The sequence below is a fragment of the Eublepharis macularius genome, chromosome 11 (assembly GCF_028583425.1).
Source record: "Eublepharis macularius isolate TG4126 chromosome 11, MPM_Emac_v1.0, whole genome shotgun sequence".
NCBI classification, from domain to species: domain Eukaryota; kingdom Metazoa; phylum Chordata; class Lepidosauria; order Squamata; family Eublepharidae; genus Eublepharis; species Eublepharis macularius.
In genome coordinates, this window is record NC_072800.1 from 90,789,696 (window position 1) to 90,805,985 (window position 16,290).

The 16,290-nt window shown below is 44.1% G+C and overlaps 1 protein-coding gene across 1 annotated transcript; it reads right to left on the minus strand.

Moving 5' to 3' along the window:
- Positions 1-1,989: 1,989 nt before the first annotated feature.
- On the minus strand, positions 1,990-15,517 carry IBA57 (iron-sulfur cluster assembly factor IBA57). Its single transcript, XM_054991761.1, has 3 exons — positions 15,172-15,517; positions 11,439-11,785; positions 1,990-3,720 (listed from the first exon to the last, which is right to left on the minus strand). The coding sequence occupies exons 1-3, from the start codon at positions 15,468-15,470 to the stop codon at positions 3,326-3,328; spliced, it is 1,041 nt and encodes a 346-aa protein (XP_054847736.1). The 5' UTR covers positions 15,471-15,517; the 3' UTR covers positions 1,990-3,325.
- Positions 15,518-16,290: the final 773 nt, after the last annotated feature.

Sequence of the window (16,290 nt, forward strand, 5' to 3'; positions counted from 1 at the left end):
ACACTACTCATAGATCCAGAGGAGTTAACGGTGTTAGTCTGTAGTTGCAAAATAGTAGAGTCCAGTAGCACCTTTAAGACTAACCAGCTTTATTGTAGCATAAGCTTTCAAGAACCACAGCTCTCTTCGTCAGATGCAGAGCGCTGTGGCTCTCGAAAACTTATGCTACAATAAAGTTGGTTAGTCTTAAAGAGGCTACTGGACTCTTTACTATATGGCACTACAGACTCGCATTGTAATCCGCCCTGAGACTCAGGCAGAAAGGTAGACTATAAAAAACGAAGATAGGCCAAGATGGGTAGCCATGTTAGCCTGTCTGTAGCAGTAAAAAAAGAGCAAGAGTCCAGTAGCACCTATGAGACTAACAATTAGACTAACCACAAATTTTGTTGGTCTTATAGGTGCTACCAGGAACCAAGATCGAGATAAACCAAACTCTGGTATTCCCCATTACGATGTATGGATGTGAAAGCTGGACGGTGAAGAAAACTGACAGGAAGAAAATTGATTCATTTGAAATTTGGTGGCGGTGGAGAGTTTTGAGGATACCATGGACAGCCAAAAAACAAATAAGTGGGTTCTAGATCAAATCTAGCCTGAATTCTCCCTAGAAGCTAAAATGACAAAACTTCAGCTATCGTATTTTGGTCACATCATGAGAAGATTCTCTGGAAAAGTCAATAATGCTCGGAAAAGTGGAAGGCAGCAGGAAAAGAGGAAGACCTAAAACGAGATGGCTGGACTCAATGAAAGAAGTCACGTCCTCGTTTGCAAGATTTGAGCAAGTTTGTTAACGACAGGACATTCTCGAGGTCTTTCATTCATAGGGTTGCTATTGGTCGGAGACAACTTGACGGCACATCACACACACATAGGTGCTACTGGACTCTTGCTCTTTTCTAAAATTAAATGAAGAACACATTTATTAAGGCAGCAGGAACCTACCTCAGGCAAAAACCGATTCATAATATCCGCACAACTCCAGTAGCATCTTATAAACCTACAAGAATTTCCAGGGTATAAGCTTTCAAGAATCAAAACTAATGGAAAGACTTTTTTGTCTACGTAAGTGAAAATTAAGAAGAACTAAGAATAGCTAGTATTAACGTAGACCAACTATAAAATTAACATTTTAAAACTGTGATTACAAATGTTGAGTGTAAGAGGATGAAGAGGAAAAATAGTTTTGTAGTATAATAGGCTGTTATATATTTTGTTTTTATTGCTATATATTTTGTGTATTGTGTATTGCTATATATTTTGCTTATATTATTTTATCCATTGTATATTGTCTGTTATTTTTTCTTTACTTTCAAATAAAAATTTAATTTTTTTAAAAAAATGCAGTATTAAAACATCAAGATGTTAAAGTTCATATAAAACATTTAAACAATTCAATAAAAAATATAAACACACATACTAACACAATTTGGGAGGAGGGCAGGTAACAGTCAGTGGAAGAAGACCAAATAAAACTAAAAAGTCTTCATGGATGGCAGAAGACAACAGTAGATGGAGACAGACAAATTTTCATGGGGACAGAGTTCCAAAGTTTTGGTGCCCTGACTGAGAAATCCCTTTTTCAGGATGCCACCTGTCTGATGGCAGCACCTGAATCAGGGTCTCCAAAGATAACCGGAGTGGACAGGTAAGTTCCCACGGGATATAGTTGAATGTCTTTTGCATGTTGATGTCACGCAGCCCTGAATCTCCAGACCTCACCCAGTGACATCTTGTAGATGTGAAAGACCATGGGAGAAAAGGTTCCCAACAGACCAAAGCATGGATAACTAGCCAAATAACGCTTGAAGGAACGGCCATCCTGAAGGAACAACCAGTGGCCAAATGCCACCTTGGATTGCAACCACAGATCTAAAAGCACCTCCAAGCTACATACCCATTCCTCAAAAGGTAGGGCAACCCTGCCCAGCAATCAGATTTTAAATCATATATTGGTTTAACATTTTTAAATTTTTAATGTATATTGGTATCACATTTTAAATCATAGATTATGACAAACACAGCGCAAGCAGACACACAAAATCCTTACAAAAGCCTCTCTTCTTGTGCAATTGTAATATCTTAATTTGAATCTTTTCCTAAAGTGATTAAAAATTGCTCTTTTTAACTCTTAACAATTCCTGAGGGTTAACAAGTACTCATATGCAAAAAGATTTAAGTGTCATTTAAATACTAAAAATGAGAGAGAGAGAGAAAGCCCACATTTGATGGAAATATATTAAAAGCCAAGTGTAACAATTCTGAAATTTTAAATCCAGAATGATGCACCTTTCCTTTAAATACCATCACTGAGAAAACAATACCAAGAGCTCAATAAGTGTAAAATAAGAGGAAAAAAAACATTTTGCATCCACAGTGATCAAGAAAAAAATTACTTTGTAAGATAAAACTAAATGGGGTTCTTCACACATTATTTTAAAAGCAACAACTAAGTTATTCTTTTAAATATAATTCTATGTGCCTTGGAGGTTGTGTTTGTAGATTTTTTGATTAATACTAATAAATTAAAATAAATACTTAATCAAACAAAAAAAGAAAGCTGTGCTGCGTAGTCAGTGTGAGTAATGACTGTTTTGATACCACAGCTTCTCTGCAGTTATCTCAAGTCTAGTTCTCATAAAATCATTTAGTACAACTATTCTGATTTTCTTTCTGCTCTTCCCCCTGTCAATGGCAGGGAAAAAAACCTATCAGAGATGGGGAAGAAATCAAAGTAACTGTGCCGTCATTTCCTTCTACTCTCTGGCAAGGAAAAGCAGAGGCAAATCTTCTTCTAGGGCAAATATCAAGTGGCGGTAGATTACTGAAAGCACAGAAGAAGGCACAAGCTGGAAGAAGGCTCTTCACACAGACACACCTGTGCTAGCTGCTGAAATTGGAAGCCAATATAAGGGCACAGAGGCTTCTGTGTACCCAGTGCTTGGTTGTGATGCTAATATGTGATCCAGGAAGTTAGCAACAGACTGGAGTTTCAAGAGCTCAGCTCCCATTTTGCCTGCTGTTCCGAATCCTTCTAGAAGGAAGGTGTGGATGGTTGGTAAGGTTGTTTGTCAAATTTAGAAAAAGCATCGGTATTAGAGAAAAAATTAAAAAGAAGTTGAGAATTTATGATGTGCATGTTCGCTGGTCCTCTCTGATCCGTGCCAGTGAAAATAGGCGTAATGCACAACGGAACTCCTCTTGCACGAGTCCTGCTGAAATATAATTAAATTGCACAAGATAACTAACTGGATGAATCAATTAAAAGAAAGCAAGTCCACAGGGCAACATCAAAAAGGCAGACGAGGTTCGAAGCAAGTGTATTCTATGCATTTGTAGGTTTCGGCCACCACTTGGGGACAGAAGTTGTGAGATTCACAGTTGCGCCACCTGAGAGTTTTAAATGCAACGGTTCGTTTATGTTAGCTAGCCGCAGCAGCGCTATCCCAAGCTCCTCTCTTCCAGCCCGGTACTTCCCCGCTGACTTTCCTGATTCCGTTACAATTTCGGCACCCTCAGGGATCCTTTCAAAAGGCTCAGCTACTGCAAGCTGTATTGGCAAGAGCCGTTTACGGATGACACCCATATGGTGGGTTCTAGCGGTTAACTCCTGTCCGATATAACAGCCTTTGGTAAAACTGATGCCGTTCATGTAGGCCAGATTGGATTCCAGGGGCAGGGCTACTCCAGTAGGCAGGTCCTTAATGCCTTCGGGGATGCCTGGAAAGGAGAGAAAATGCAGAGGTCATTATTTTGTGGTACCCTCAAATTAGTAGAATATCAAGTGATAATACCTGGTGCTGCTGAGAAGCTTTTGATGGACTAAAATATGCTAGTCCAGACCCAAAAGAAGTAGTTGTGTCTGACGGATGTAATAAGTTAGGATCCAATCATACGAGACATACTAAAATAAACATAGCTTATTGCCAAACACACAAAATATTCAGCTAGTTCTCCTGAACACTCTCTAAACCCTCTTCTGGCTAGAGCAAAGGAGCTACAGCCTGTCAATCCTCTAGAAAATTCCATCTTCTATGTCCTTTGTAATATGATGATGCATTTCTAAATTAGAACGAACACTATATAAGTGCTGGTGGTGATGAATGATGATATCTCAACTGCTTAGACCCTATAGATCCTAAAGACTGTCTCCTCTCCCCTCAGTGACTACTAGTACAATCAATAACAACAACAACATTTGATTTATATACCGCCCTTCAGGATGACTTAACACCCATTCAGAACGGTTTACAAAGTATGTCATTATTATCCCCACAACAACAATCACCCTGTGAGGTGGGTGGGGCTGAGAGAGCTCTGAGAGAGCTGTGACTGACTCAAGGTCACCCAGGTGGCTTCAAGCGGAGGAGTGGGGAATCAAACCTGGTTCTCCAGATTAGAGTCCCGCGCTCTTAACCACTACACCAAACTGGCTCTCAACCATCAAATACTCCCTTGGAGGTGCCAAATCTCATTATATAATCTTTTTATTAAGTGTGTCCAGTATAGTTTTAATAGGCAATGACATTATCCCACAGATTTATTTAGTATGCTTTTTTGCCACCTCTCCACCACAAAGATGAAGGTACAGACAAAAATGCAGCTCACACAATAGCAAACCAATGGTAACATTGAAAAGGCGGCCAACAATTAAAATAACCAATCACTATACAACTCAAACCCAACAGCAATAGTTTAACATGAGACCAGCATAAAGTAATAAAATCACAACTCTAGTGCAGAGAATCCAACAAAATCAAGCAACAGAGTAACAGTACGGCAGCAACAGAATCCGGACACAGCTAAAGCAGAACCCAAATCAGCAAAACTGTAAAATAAACAAACCAGAATCAAATCTGGCTGCTATCCAGATGTTAAAAAATACAACAGCAGGTTCAAAAGAACTAATTCAGAAAAAAAAAACTCAAAGGAAAAATTCCTCCAGTGGTTGATAGGGTTACTGAAAAATCATGTTGGCGCCAGGGACATCTTAAGGCAATCGTGACCAGCCTGTTGCAAAAGCATGCTGCAAATTAAATTCAAAGGAAACGACAGCAGCGCTGTTGAGTGCGTGCTGCAGCAGATCTGCAGTCAGTTTCCCGTGCCTTGGGATATCTTTGCCTCTGATCGACTGAACATGGAAACGTAGTAATGCAGCACTGGAGACGCACACCGGCGTGCAGTCCTCAGTCTAGGCCAGTGGTACCCAACCTTTTTGGTATGGTGACCCACAAGCCCACATTTACTTGGTATGGTCACACACACACATGCGCGCGCACACACACACAACAGGGCATGAGCAAATCAATAAGCATGTGTGTTACTTTGGTTTGGCGGCACACATTCACAAGTGCTAGCAAACCAAACGGTCTCTGTATCATGCATCTGACGAAGAGAACTTGATTCTCGAAAGCTTATGCTACAATAAAATTGGTTAGTCTTCAAGGTGCTACTGGACTCTTTTTGACAAGTGCTAGCAAATAGCCACTAGGGGGCCTCAGACACTTCCCAGAGTTTAATTTTCCTTCTTAGTGGTCCAAGAGAGAATTCTGAACCAAGGAATTTATTTACTTCATTTATCATAGAATCATAGCTGGAAGGAGCCTTACAGGCCATCGAGTCCAACCCCGTGCCCAATGCAGGAACAGCCTAAAGCATCCCCGACAAGGATTCGTCCAGCTGCTCCTTGAAGACTGCCAATGATCACGTTTACACACACTGCTACCCAGAAGTGTATCCCTCATCCCGGAAGCATGCTTTGCATTTTTGTTACCCAGGTGGAGAACCCAGCACTTAACCGTGTTAAATGGTATCTTATTCAAATCTGCCCATTTTTCCAGTGTGTTCAGATCTTGTTGAATTCTATCCCTGTCTTCAAGGGTGTTTGCTACTCCTCCCAGTGTGGCGTCATCTGCAAATTTAATGAGTAATCCCTTTACACCTTCATCCAGTTCATTTATAAAAATATTGGAAAGCACCAGGCCCAGGACCGAGCCCCGGGGCACTGCACTGGACCCCTCCCTCCAATCAGACGTGATGCCATTGACAACTATTCATTGGGTGTGGTTTTCCAGCCTATCCATCTAACCGCTTAAACTCTACATTTATACCCAACGGAGACTCAAAAGCAGCTTAGGTCGTTCGCCTCCCCTCCATTTTATCCTTACAACAACCCTGTAGAGTAGGTGAAGATCACTTTTTCTACTCCTTGTATCTAAAGGGAGTTCTGATTCTCAAAAGTTCTTCCCCTGTAAATAGGGTTGCCCACTCGGGGCGGGGGATCCCCTGATCCCACCCTTCCCCCCCCATGTGCCCACTTACTTGGCTGGCAGGGGGGGCATGCTCTCTGGGGTGCCCCCGCCCCAGGTGGTGCAGCGCGCCCCCAAGTGGAGGGCGTGCTCCTGCGCCACTAGAGCAGGTGGCCGATGCCGAAAGTGAGTGGCGGTGGCGGAAAGAGCAGGCCGCTCTCACCGCCAAGGCCCCTGTGTGCCAAATGAGAGCAGGCCGCGGTCGCGGCAAGGGCAGGCAGTGGCAACGAGGACAAGGGCCCCCTTTGACCCCATGTGATGATGTCACTCCCTGTGTGATGATGTCATCATGCAAGTCAGGAACACGTGCGCATGAAGAAGGAAGCCAGGGTGAGTACTGGCTCCCAATCCCCCGCCAGGAGAGTCCAGGGACCTGGGGATCCCCCGTCGAGGGACTCCAGGTCCCTGGCAACCCTACATGGAAATCTAGTTGGTCTCCAAGGTCCTATCAGACTTGATTCTGACTGGCTGAAGGTTACCTGACAAGAGCAGCAGAGAAGGGATTCCTAACTCGGTTTTACAGATTGTAATCTGACACTAACTACCACTCCACACTGGAAGGCCATCATATCTGATTTTATGGCCTAGAGTAATTTATGGGCTTCAATGTAAGTGTAACAGGTTTTTAAAAAATCCATTAATAAAATTTAAAGTAAACAATAAATACTTTTAGATCCCCCTGTTGTACAAAATATATCATACTTACTTTAATGACATAGGGGACTGCCCAACAGTAATTTCCCTTGCGCAAGCGTCACTGAAATAAATGGGCTTCACAAGAAACATTCCCACTACACTGTACCCTTTGGCTATGAATGCAGTTGTCTGCATTGGGAGGGTTATAAACCACGTGCGAAATATGCACATTAACTTTTGCAGTGCTCTTATATCATATGCATTTTTTTAAAGAAATCAAGTTAACATGGTTTTTTATCTGTCATCCCCCCCTCCCCCTTCCTTCCACATTGAAAGGATAACATGAAGTGATCCAGCTAAAGTAAATGTTTCAGAATGAGAGCTACAGCCGGTTGACATCAATGGCAGTAGAAAAGAGCAAGAGTCCAGTAGCACCTATAAGACTAACAAAACATGTGGTAGGGTAGGATCTTTCATGAGTCACACCTCACTTCTTCAGATACCACTTCAGCTCGCTTCTTCAGATTTCATGGGTCCAGAGGAGTTAGCCGTGTTAGTCTGTAGTAACAAAATAGCAAAGAGTCCAGTAGCACCTTTAAGACTAACCAACTTAACTGTAGCATAAGCTTTCGAGAGCCACAGCTCTCTTTTGTCAGATTTCATGAGCTATGACTCACGAAAGCTCATACCCTGCCACAAATTTTGTTAGTCTTATCAGTGCTACTGGACTCTTGCTCTTTTCTACTGCTACAGACAGACCAACACGGCTACCCATCTTGATAAAACTTGCACATCTTATTCGATCTACCTCCATCTTGAAAAAGATGGTGGGAGGTCTCTTTCGCATATTTCTTACTGGCCTTCTGTACTGGCCCATACCACCTTACTTTCTCCTCTGAACCTCACTGGCTTATTACAGATACAATCCTCCGGAGCATTCTTCGGCATAAGCCCCAGTTACTCAAGAGGAGCAGCTCCAGTCCACAGGGAAATGGTGCCCTCTGTCAGTAAAATGTTGGGTGTAAAATGTAAAAAAAATAATTTTTAAAAAAATTGTATAAATTATGAAACTACAACTGCAATTGAAACATCAGTATCTGCACGAAGACCTAGAAAAAGAGTCCTTCCTCATTTGAATATACGACATTACTTTAGTCTGTCCAGGGATCTGCCTAGCTCAGTTTTGTCTGTTCTAGCAGCTGCTCTCAGGCAAAGATCTTTCTCAATGCTTGTGACCTCTAATCCTTTTTGGCCACAGATGCCAGGGACTGAACTGGAGAATGAATGTTTGCAAAATATATGCTCTGCTGCTCAGCCACGGCTGGAGAAAGTTTTGGAATGCCCACTGCCCCATCCCCATCCCCCTGCCTTGGAATTCAGCCTCACCACTAAATTGTCCTTGAATCTATTCAAACTTGCGTGGTTAAGATACTTCCCCCGTAGCAATGCAAAATAAAGATAATCCAAAAATAGCAACGCTGGATGTACAGGAAGGACCTTTCAAGCTATAGGCATGCAGCCACTCCCGCTAAAGAGCTATCTTTAAAACCTACTGGAAAACTTTACTTGAAAAACACCGACGCTGTCACCGGATGTATTTTGTAAAACAAAGGTTCTAATCAGGTCCAGTAGGATTCTCTCTGGGTGTAACATTAAAGGACAGACAACACTTGAAAGCATTTTAAATGCTTCCCCTGTCCCTTTAAAAAATATGAATCACAGAGAGATAAGCTACACTTTTCCTGAAGTGCAGGCTGCCGAAGCGTGTGCGCGCACATGTGTGAATACTTCCCTCCCATATACACAGACACAACTCCCTCCATGTAGAACGCTGCGACGACAGGGAGATTGGATCAGTTTTCTACCAGTGGAATCTCTGGTCTCATCATAGAATGTTTGGAAAGTACATATTCGAAAGCAGCACTGGGAGCCAGGAACACATTATTCCAGCACTTCAGATTCTGCAAAGATTTTTCTAGAGACTTTTAGTTCCAGTTTAAGGCACTGGTCATTACTTATACATTTCTGGAAAACTTTGTCTCTTTGTGTGTTTGAGATTCTTCCTTTTCCCTGGAATCCTGTGTGGGGAGAACAATCAGCCAGGAACCTCAGTAACATATCTAGGGACATGTGCAGCAACAGTAACACGAAATACGAATCAACTGCAAGAGAACTTTTAGACAAGATGAGCTTCTAATCAATAGATCCAGAGGAGTTAGCAGTGTTAGTCTGTGATAGCAAAATAGTAAAGAGTCCAGAAGCACCTTTAAGACTAACCAACTTTATTGTAGCTTAAGCTTTCGAGAACCACAGCTCCCTTCATCGGACGCATCTGTAGCATAAGCTTTCGAGAACCACAGCTCTCTTCGTCAGATGCATCTGTAGCATAAGCTTTCGAGAACCACAGCTCTCTTTGTCAGATGCATCGATGCATCTGACGAAGAGAGCTGTGATTCTCGAAAGCTTATGCTACAATAAAGTTGGTTAGTCTTAAAGGTGCTATTGGATTCTTTACTATTTTATAATCAATTTTATAATTAATGGTAGAATGTCTTGGCAGCTGCTAGACTTTTACTGAGTTGTGCCAACCCCAATAGAAAACAGAATTGTTCAGGACACCATTTTTATACAGTAACAGGGCTATGTTATGTGCCGTCAAGTCTCCTCCAACCTATGGCAACCCTACGAATGAAAGACCTTCAAACTGTCCTATCATTAACAGACTCGCTAAATGGTAAACCACTTGGCCATGGTTAACCACTTCTGCTAATCGCTTACCTTCAAAAGTGATGAGACAACAGAATGAATGAGGAGGAGGATTTACTAAAGGAAACGTAATATACTACTGTTAATAGTATGTATTATCAGTTTGCTACAAGTTTGCCCTTACTGTATTATGTTTGTAATATCATTTTCTGCACTTTGACATATCGTATTTTATACTTTTTTGCATCGTTTCTAATTTTTATAATCCTAGTTCTATTGCATAGCTCATTAGATGTCTCATGTTATTGGACTGCATTGACTGACACGGTAATCTGCCTTGCGACTCAGTGAGAAAGTAAGTAAATCAAAGCTGGCCAGAATCCTAAGTGGGCATGTTTCAAGAAACAGCACAAGAATTTGGTTGGCTTTTCGATATAATCAACCCATGAGCTTAGAGATTTTAATACTTTTGAATAATACAGCGTTCTGACTCAGGATATGATGTAAGCTCGTGTATAAAAACATACAAGGAATAAAGGGATCAAGAGTTGGCCCTGCAAGAATTATAGGGGAGAAAAAAATCCAATTTTTCCCCTTGTCACCACCAGCTCCGGCTCCAAACATCGCAGTTTGAGCCTATGCACACACTCACGATCAGTTACTGCTTTTGGCTTGCCCTACCCCCATTCGAACTGCAATAGTACAGTGAGAGCTAGTTTGGCGTAGTGGTTAAGAGTGTGGCACTCTAATCTGGAGAGCCGGGTTTGATTCCCCACTCCTCCGCTTGAAGCCAGCTGGGTGACCTTGGGTCAGTCACTTAAGAGCGGCAGGACTCTAATCTGGAGAGCCGGGTTTGATTCCCCACTCCTCTGCTTGAAGCCAGCTGGGTAAACTTGGGTCAGTCACTTAGGAGTGGCAGGACTCTAATCTGGAGAGCCAGGTTTGATTCCCCACTCCTCCCCTTGAAGCCAGCTGGGTGACCTTGGGTCAGTCACTTAAGAGCGGCAGGACTCTAATCTGGAGAGCCAGGTTTGATTCCCCACTCCTCCCCTTGAAGCCAGCTGGGTGACCTTGGGTCAGTCACTTAAGAGCGGCAGGACTCTAATCTGGAGAGCCAGGTTTGATTCCCCACTCCTCTGCTTGAAGCCAGCTGGGTGACCTTGGGTCAGTCACTTAGGAGCGGCAGGACTCTAATCTGGAGAGCCAGGTTTGATTCCCCACTCCTCCCCTTGAAGCCAGCTGGGTGACCTTGGGTCTGTCACTTAAGAGCGGCAGGACTCTAATCTGGAGAGCCAGGTTTGATTCCCCACTCCTCCCCTTGAAGCCAGCTGGGTGACCTTGGGTCAGTCACTTAAGAGCGGCAGGACTCTAATCTGGAAAGCCGGGTTTGATTCCCCACTCCTCTGCTTGAAGCCAGCTGGGTGACCTTGGGTCAGTCGCAGCTTCTCAGAGCTCTCTCAGCCCCACCCACCTCACAGGGTGTTTGTTGTGGGGATAACAACATACTTTGTAAACGGCTCTGAGTGGGCGTTAAGTTGTCCTGAAGGGCGGTATATAAATCGAATGTTGTTGTTGTTGTTGTTATTATTATTATTAATATTCTAGCTAGGTTACATTAGAATAATATCCCAAGAAATGTAACCGTGGGATATTTATTACATCTGCAGATATGAATGCCTTTGGTGTAGATTACCATGTAAAGGAATCATTTTATAACCTCACTCCGTACAACACCTCAATTTTGTCCTTTTGCAGACATAATTTTCCCCAAGAGAGAGAGCGGTGTACCTTGTTTGTACCTGTGCCTATGATAATCTTCAATATTTCCAATCTTGCTTCCAGGAACAATCTCTACTGGGTTTGTGCCTTGGCTGGTTATCAGTCTCCAACCCATAACATCTACTCTGGGGTCAGATGTCGCAACCACCACTTTGCCGGTGTATTGCTGGAGCTCAGGGGACACCTCTTTGGATGGTACTTTCGGGATGACAGCCCACAAAGCGAGGTCATGGCAGGGCGTGATGTTTACTTTCCTTCGGATCTTATACACTTTCAAATGCTTTTGAAGGGAGTCCAGAACTGCGGCGTCACACTCCAAGAGGATATGGGTCTCCTCTTGAGAACTTTCATGAATCCTGAAAAGATCAAAGATCAGAAGAAAATCAGGAGGGTGAGTTGATACAAGTTCCTTTACCTCTTCCATTTCTAGCCTCTTCCTTGTGACCTCACAGTGCTTTATTAATTCCCCCTAATATTTATTATTTTATTTATTTATTATATTAGATTTTTAGTCCACCCTCCCTGCCAGGCTGGCTCAGGGCATAGTACAACCTTTCAAATTACATAAATACAGTTAAAAACAGTATACAAATAACAGTAAAACAACTTTATACAATACAGCTTCTCTTCAGATGGCGATGATAAAATACTGCTTTTCAAGCCCTGGCTCATATGTGGGGTGGTGGACAGATCTTTAGTGTGGCCAGTGGGGGTCCAACCTAGCCTCCCCCATAGGCCTGGCGGAACGTAATACTGTATGAGAATCCTGGTACCCAAAATTATTTCCCACAGGGGTTTCCACTGCAAAAAAAAGACAACCGTTTTCCTTAACAGTCATGGTGAAAATAAGAAAAATCAAAAAGAGTCCAGTAGCACCTTTAAGACTAACCAATTTTATTGTAGCATAAGCTTTCGAGAATTACAGTTCTCTTCGTCAGATGCATGGAGGACTCTTTTTGATTTTGCTACTACAGACTAACACGGCTGACTCCTCTGGATCGGTGAAAATAAGAACAGCTTACCAGGAATAGATCGGTGTTACTAGAGACTTAAGGCAAATAAGGATCAGTGGACAATCACTCCTGCATAGACAAAGGCTGCAAAACTTTGGACACTGTGTTAATTCAGATCCCTTACATGCCAGGTGCCAAAGAGGATGGGGCACCTGTACATCTACGCAGGTGCAACATTGATCTCATATACAAACACTGGAAGCTGCCTTATATCAAGGGAGACCACTGACCCATCTACTTCTGCATCCTTTGACGGGTGGGGATTCTCAGCATGCCAGGCAGAAAAGGTCTTTTCTTGCCCTGGTACCCGAAATCCCTTTGGAACCTTCCGCAAGCAAAGTACAGGCTCTCTTGCTGAGCTACGGGCCCCGCTCCCAACCAAGTAGACTGCGTCAAGCAATCCGAGTGTATGAAGCCGCTTTCACTAAATTAGATTATTGGCCTTTCAAGTCCAGTACTGTCAGCTCTGATTGACAGGAGTGTCCCCAGTAGAGAAAGCTCTTGTGCAACCCCTCCGCCCTCGGATTCTTGAAGCGCAGACTGAACTTGAGAGTTCCCAGGTACTAAGCAAACCTCTGCTATTGCTCTTTCCCCAAGGCTACTCCAACGTTGTGTTGTTGTTCAGTGATGGACTGGGATGTGAGAGAACCAGGTCCAATCTCCACTCTGCCACAGAAGCTCGCTGGGTGACCTTGGGCTAACCCAACCTACTTCACAGGGCTGTTGTTGCAAGGATAAAATGGAGGCACAGGAGCTGAACATTCTGCAGACCAAGGGTGTGCTCTACCACTAAGCCATGCTTCCTCCAAACATTCGTCACTGGTGCATTGAGCTCACTACCACATGACTAGCAGCGGCTCTCCAAAACCTTGGGCAGAGAAAGTTGTTCACTCATTCCTGAGGTTTGGGAATTCCTGTATACTTGTGTTGGAATCTAGCAAGGAATATAATGCGACAGCATCCACCCTCCAAAATAGTCATTTTCTGCAAGGGTACTGATCAGTTGTAATGCCAGGGGATCTCCAGCCACCACCTGGAGGTGGGCAACCCCATCTGCTACCCTAGATCCTTTTAAACTGGACTGAACTTGGGATCTTTACTCCACACAGACAATGGGATTCTATCTGGACATATGTAGGGCTCCAATATTTTCAAAAACAATTCTAATTCAAGCAGAGAACTTTACAGCCCTGCCACCCTAAAGGCTTTTGAGGTGGAAGTAAAGGCACAGGTGTACATCTCTAAGCAATACCACACAGGCAGAGCAATCTGTATCCGCCAATGTACCAGAGTCCTCATTTAGAATTATCTGCCCAGGCAAAAGTTGACTGCAAGGTGGCAAGGCAAGAGCAACACATTTATTTTATTATCGAGTACATTTTTAGTCTGCCCTTCCTCCAAGAAACTCAAGGAGGCATATATTGTCTTCTCCTCCTCTGCTCCGTCCTCATAACAACCCTGTGGGGTAGTTTGTCTTAAAACACAATAGCTAGCCCAAGTCCACCCGAACTACATGGCAAAGTGGAGATTTGATATAGCTCCTTATATAGTCTATTGTTTATTATAATGTCTTTGAAATTGACTGTACTGAACTGATTCCACCTGAGTCTCAGTAAGAAAGGTAGACTATGAAGAACATAAAAATAAAAATTTAAAAATTGATCTCAGGATCCGCAGGCCCTAGTTTGACTCCCCTAGCCCTATGGGCTGCCTGTGCTTCAAGTATGATCCTACTGGGTCGTTCTATGTTGTCTAATGTCAGTAATAGAATTGCTTATGTTCTGTTTCAGCATCTCTTCCACTCTGTATTGGATTCCAGCTAATGCGATGTCTTTGTAAACTTGTATTTATTTTACCCTAGGGCAATTACAGAAATGTCCTCGATACTGACTGTACTAATCTCACACTGTGTAATCCGCTTTGAGTCTCAGTAAGAAAGGTAAATGACATAAATAAATAAAACACAATGTCTAGTCCAAGTCCACACAAACTACATAGCAAAGCAGGGATTTGATATACCCCATTATATATCCTATTATATTGTGTATTGAAATGTCTTTGAAATGGACTGGATTGTATTGACTCACTCTGAGTCTCAGTAAGAAAGGTAGACGATAAATGGATGAAATCCTGCCCTCAAGTCATAGCTGATTTATGGCGACCCCTGGTGGGGTTTTCATAGCAAGAGACTAACAGAGGTGGCTTGGTATTGCCTGCTTATGCAACCCTGACTACTCTACCCACTATGGTATGTTATCTCCTGATCATGCAGAGACACAACAGGCAACCTCTTCTCTGGGTAGGCATTCTGGATGCATAAGCATCTTTAATCTGAAAAATCCAGAGGAGTTAGCTGTGTTAGTCGGTAGCAGCAAAATCAAAGAGACTCCAGTAGCACCTTTAAGACTAACCAACTTTATTGTAGCATTCTCGAAAGCTTACGCTACAATAAAGTTGGTTAGTCTTAAAGGTGCTACTGGACTCTTTGATTAATCTGAAAGAGTCACTGTTCTGGCTTTTATTGCAAGCCAGTCCCCATAATAAATTGCATGCACAGTAAAAATCCCCATCACAGAGCCATGAGCTTTGCAAGAACGTCCCATTGCTCTCACTGGGAGTTTCCTTTGAGCGCATCTGGTCCTTCAGCATCCCCCCCCCCACTAATGGGCCCTTCCAACTCCCCCGACCCTTTCTCCCCCTTCCCCTCAGCTGCCAATGGACTCGCTCACCTGTAAAGGATGACGTCATAAAGGCACCGCCCCTGGACGTTGAGGAGGTGGGCGTATTGCGCGCGCGGCGCCTCTGAGGCCCCGCCCGCTCCCAGCAGCCGCGTCACGTCATTGGTCAGGAGGCCTTGGAGGAAGGGCCCGGTCTCTTGGCCTTGGAGGCGAAGCAGAGCGCGGTCTAGCGGGAAGCAGTCGGCTGCCGCGCCCCTTCCGTCAGCGCCCCCGCTCAGGCCTCTCCTCTTGGCCGTCAGACGCAGGCCGCGGGGAAAACCCCGCAGCGCCCAGCTCGCCCTCACCAGCATGGCGACCTGAGAGGAAAAAGCGCCAAGGCTTAAGGTTTCGTCCTCCCCGCCGACATCTTGGGTGTGGCGGAATAGGAGCGAGGCAGTCTAGTAGGACAGAGTGCGCACGCGCGTTTCGACGCGACTTGCCGGCTGCCTTTCTAGCTGCGCTTGCGCGAAGCGGCGAAAGATACCTTTGCCATAATCTCCACCTCTGATTGGCCCAGTCAGGCGACGCGTTCGGGGCGGTGGCTAGCCAGTGGGGACCACGTGCTCCCAAGTGTATAGTGAAGAATTTTGGAGTAGGGGTGGTTGTCAGCCTCCAGGTGGCAGCTGGAGATCTGGAATTACAACTGATCTCCAGGCCATAGAGATCAGTTTCTCTGGAGAAAAGGACTGCTCTGGAGTGTGAACTCTGACATACCCCACTAAAGTCAGAGTGTGAACTCTGACATGCCACTTCCCAATCCCAGGGGTTGCTAACTCCAAGTTGCATGGGGTTGCCAGCCTCCAGGTGGTGGCTGGAGATCTCCCGGAATTGCAACTGATCTCCAGGTCACATAGATCAGTTCCTCTGGAGAAAATAGCTGCTTTGGAGGGAGGACTCTGGCATTATACCCCACTGAGGCCGCTCCCCTCCCCAAATGCCACTCTTTCCAGGCTGCACCCCCAGAATCTCCAGGAATTTCCCAACCTGGCAACCCTAAGGTTGGGAAATTTCTGGAGATTTGGGGGTTGGAGCTTGGAGAAGGCAGGGTTAGGGGAAGGGCCTTATCAGGGTAAAATCCAGAGTCCACCCTCCAAATCAGCCATTTTCTCTAAGGGGGAACTAATTTCTACA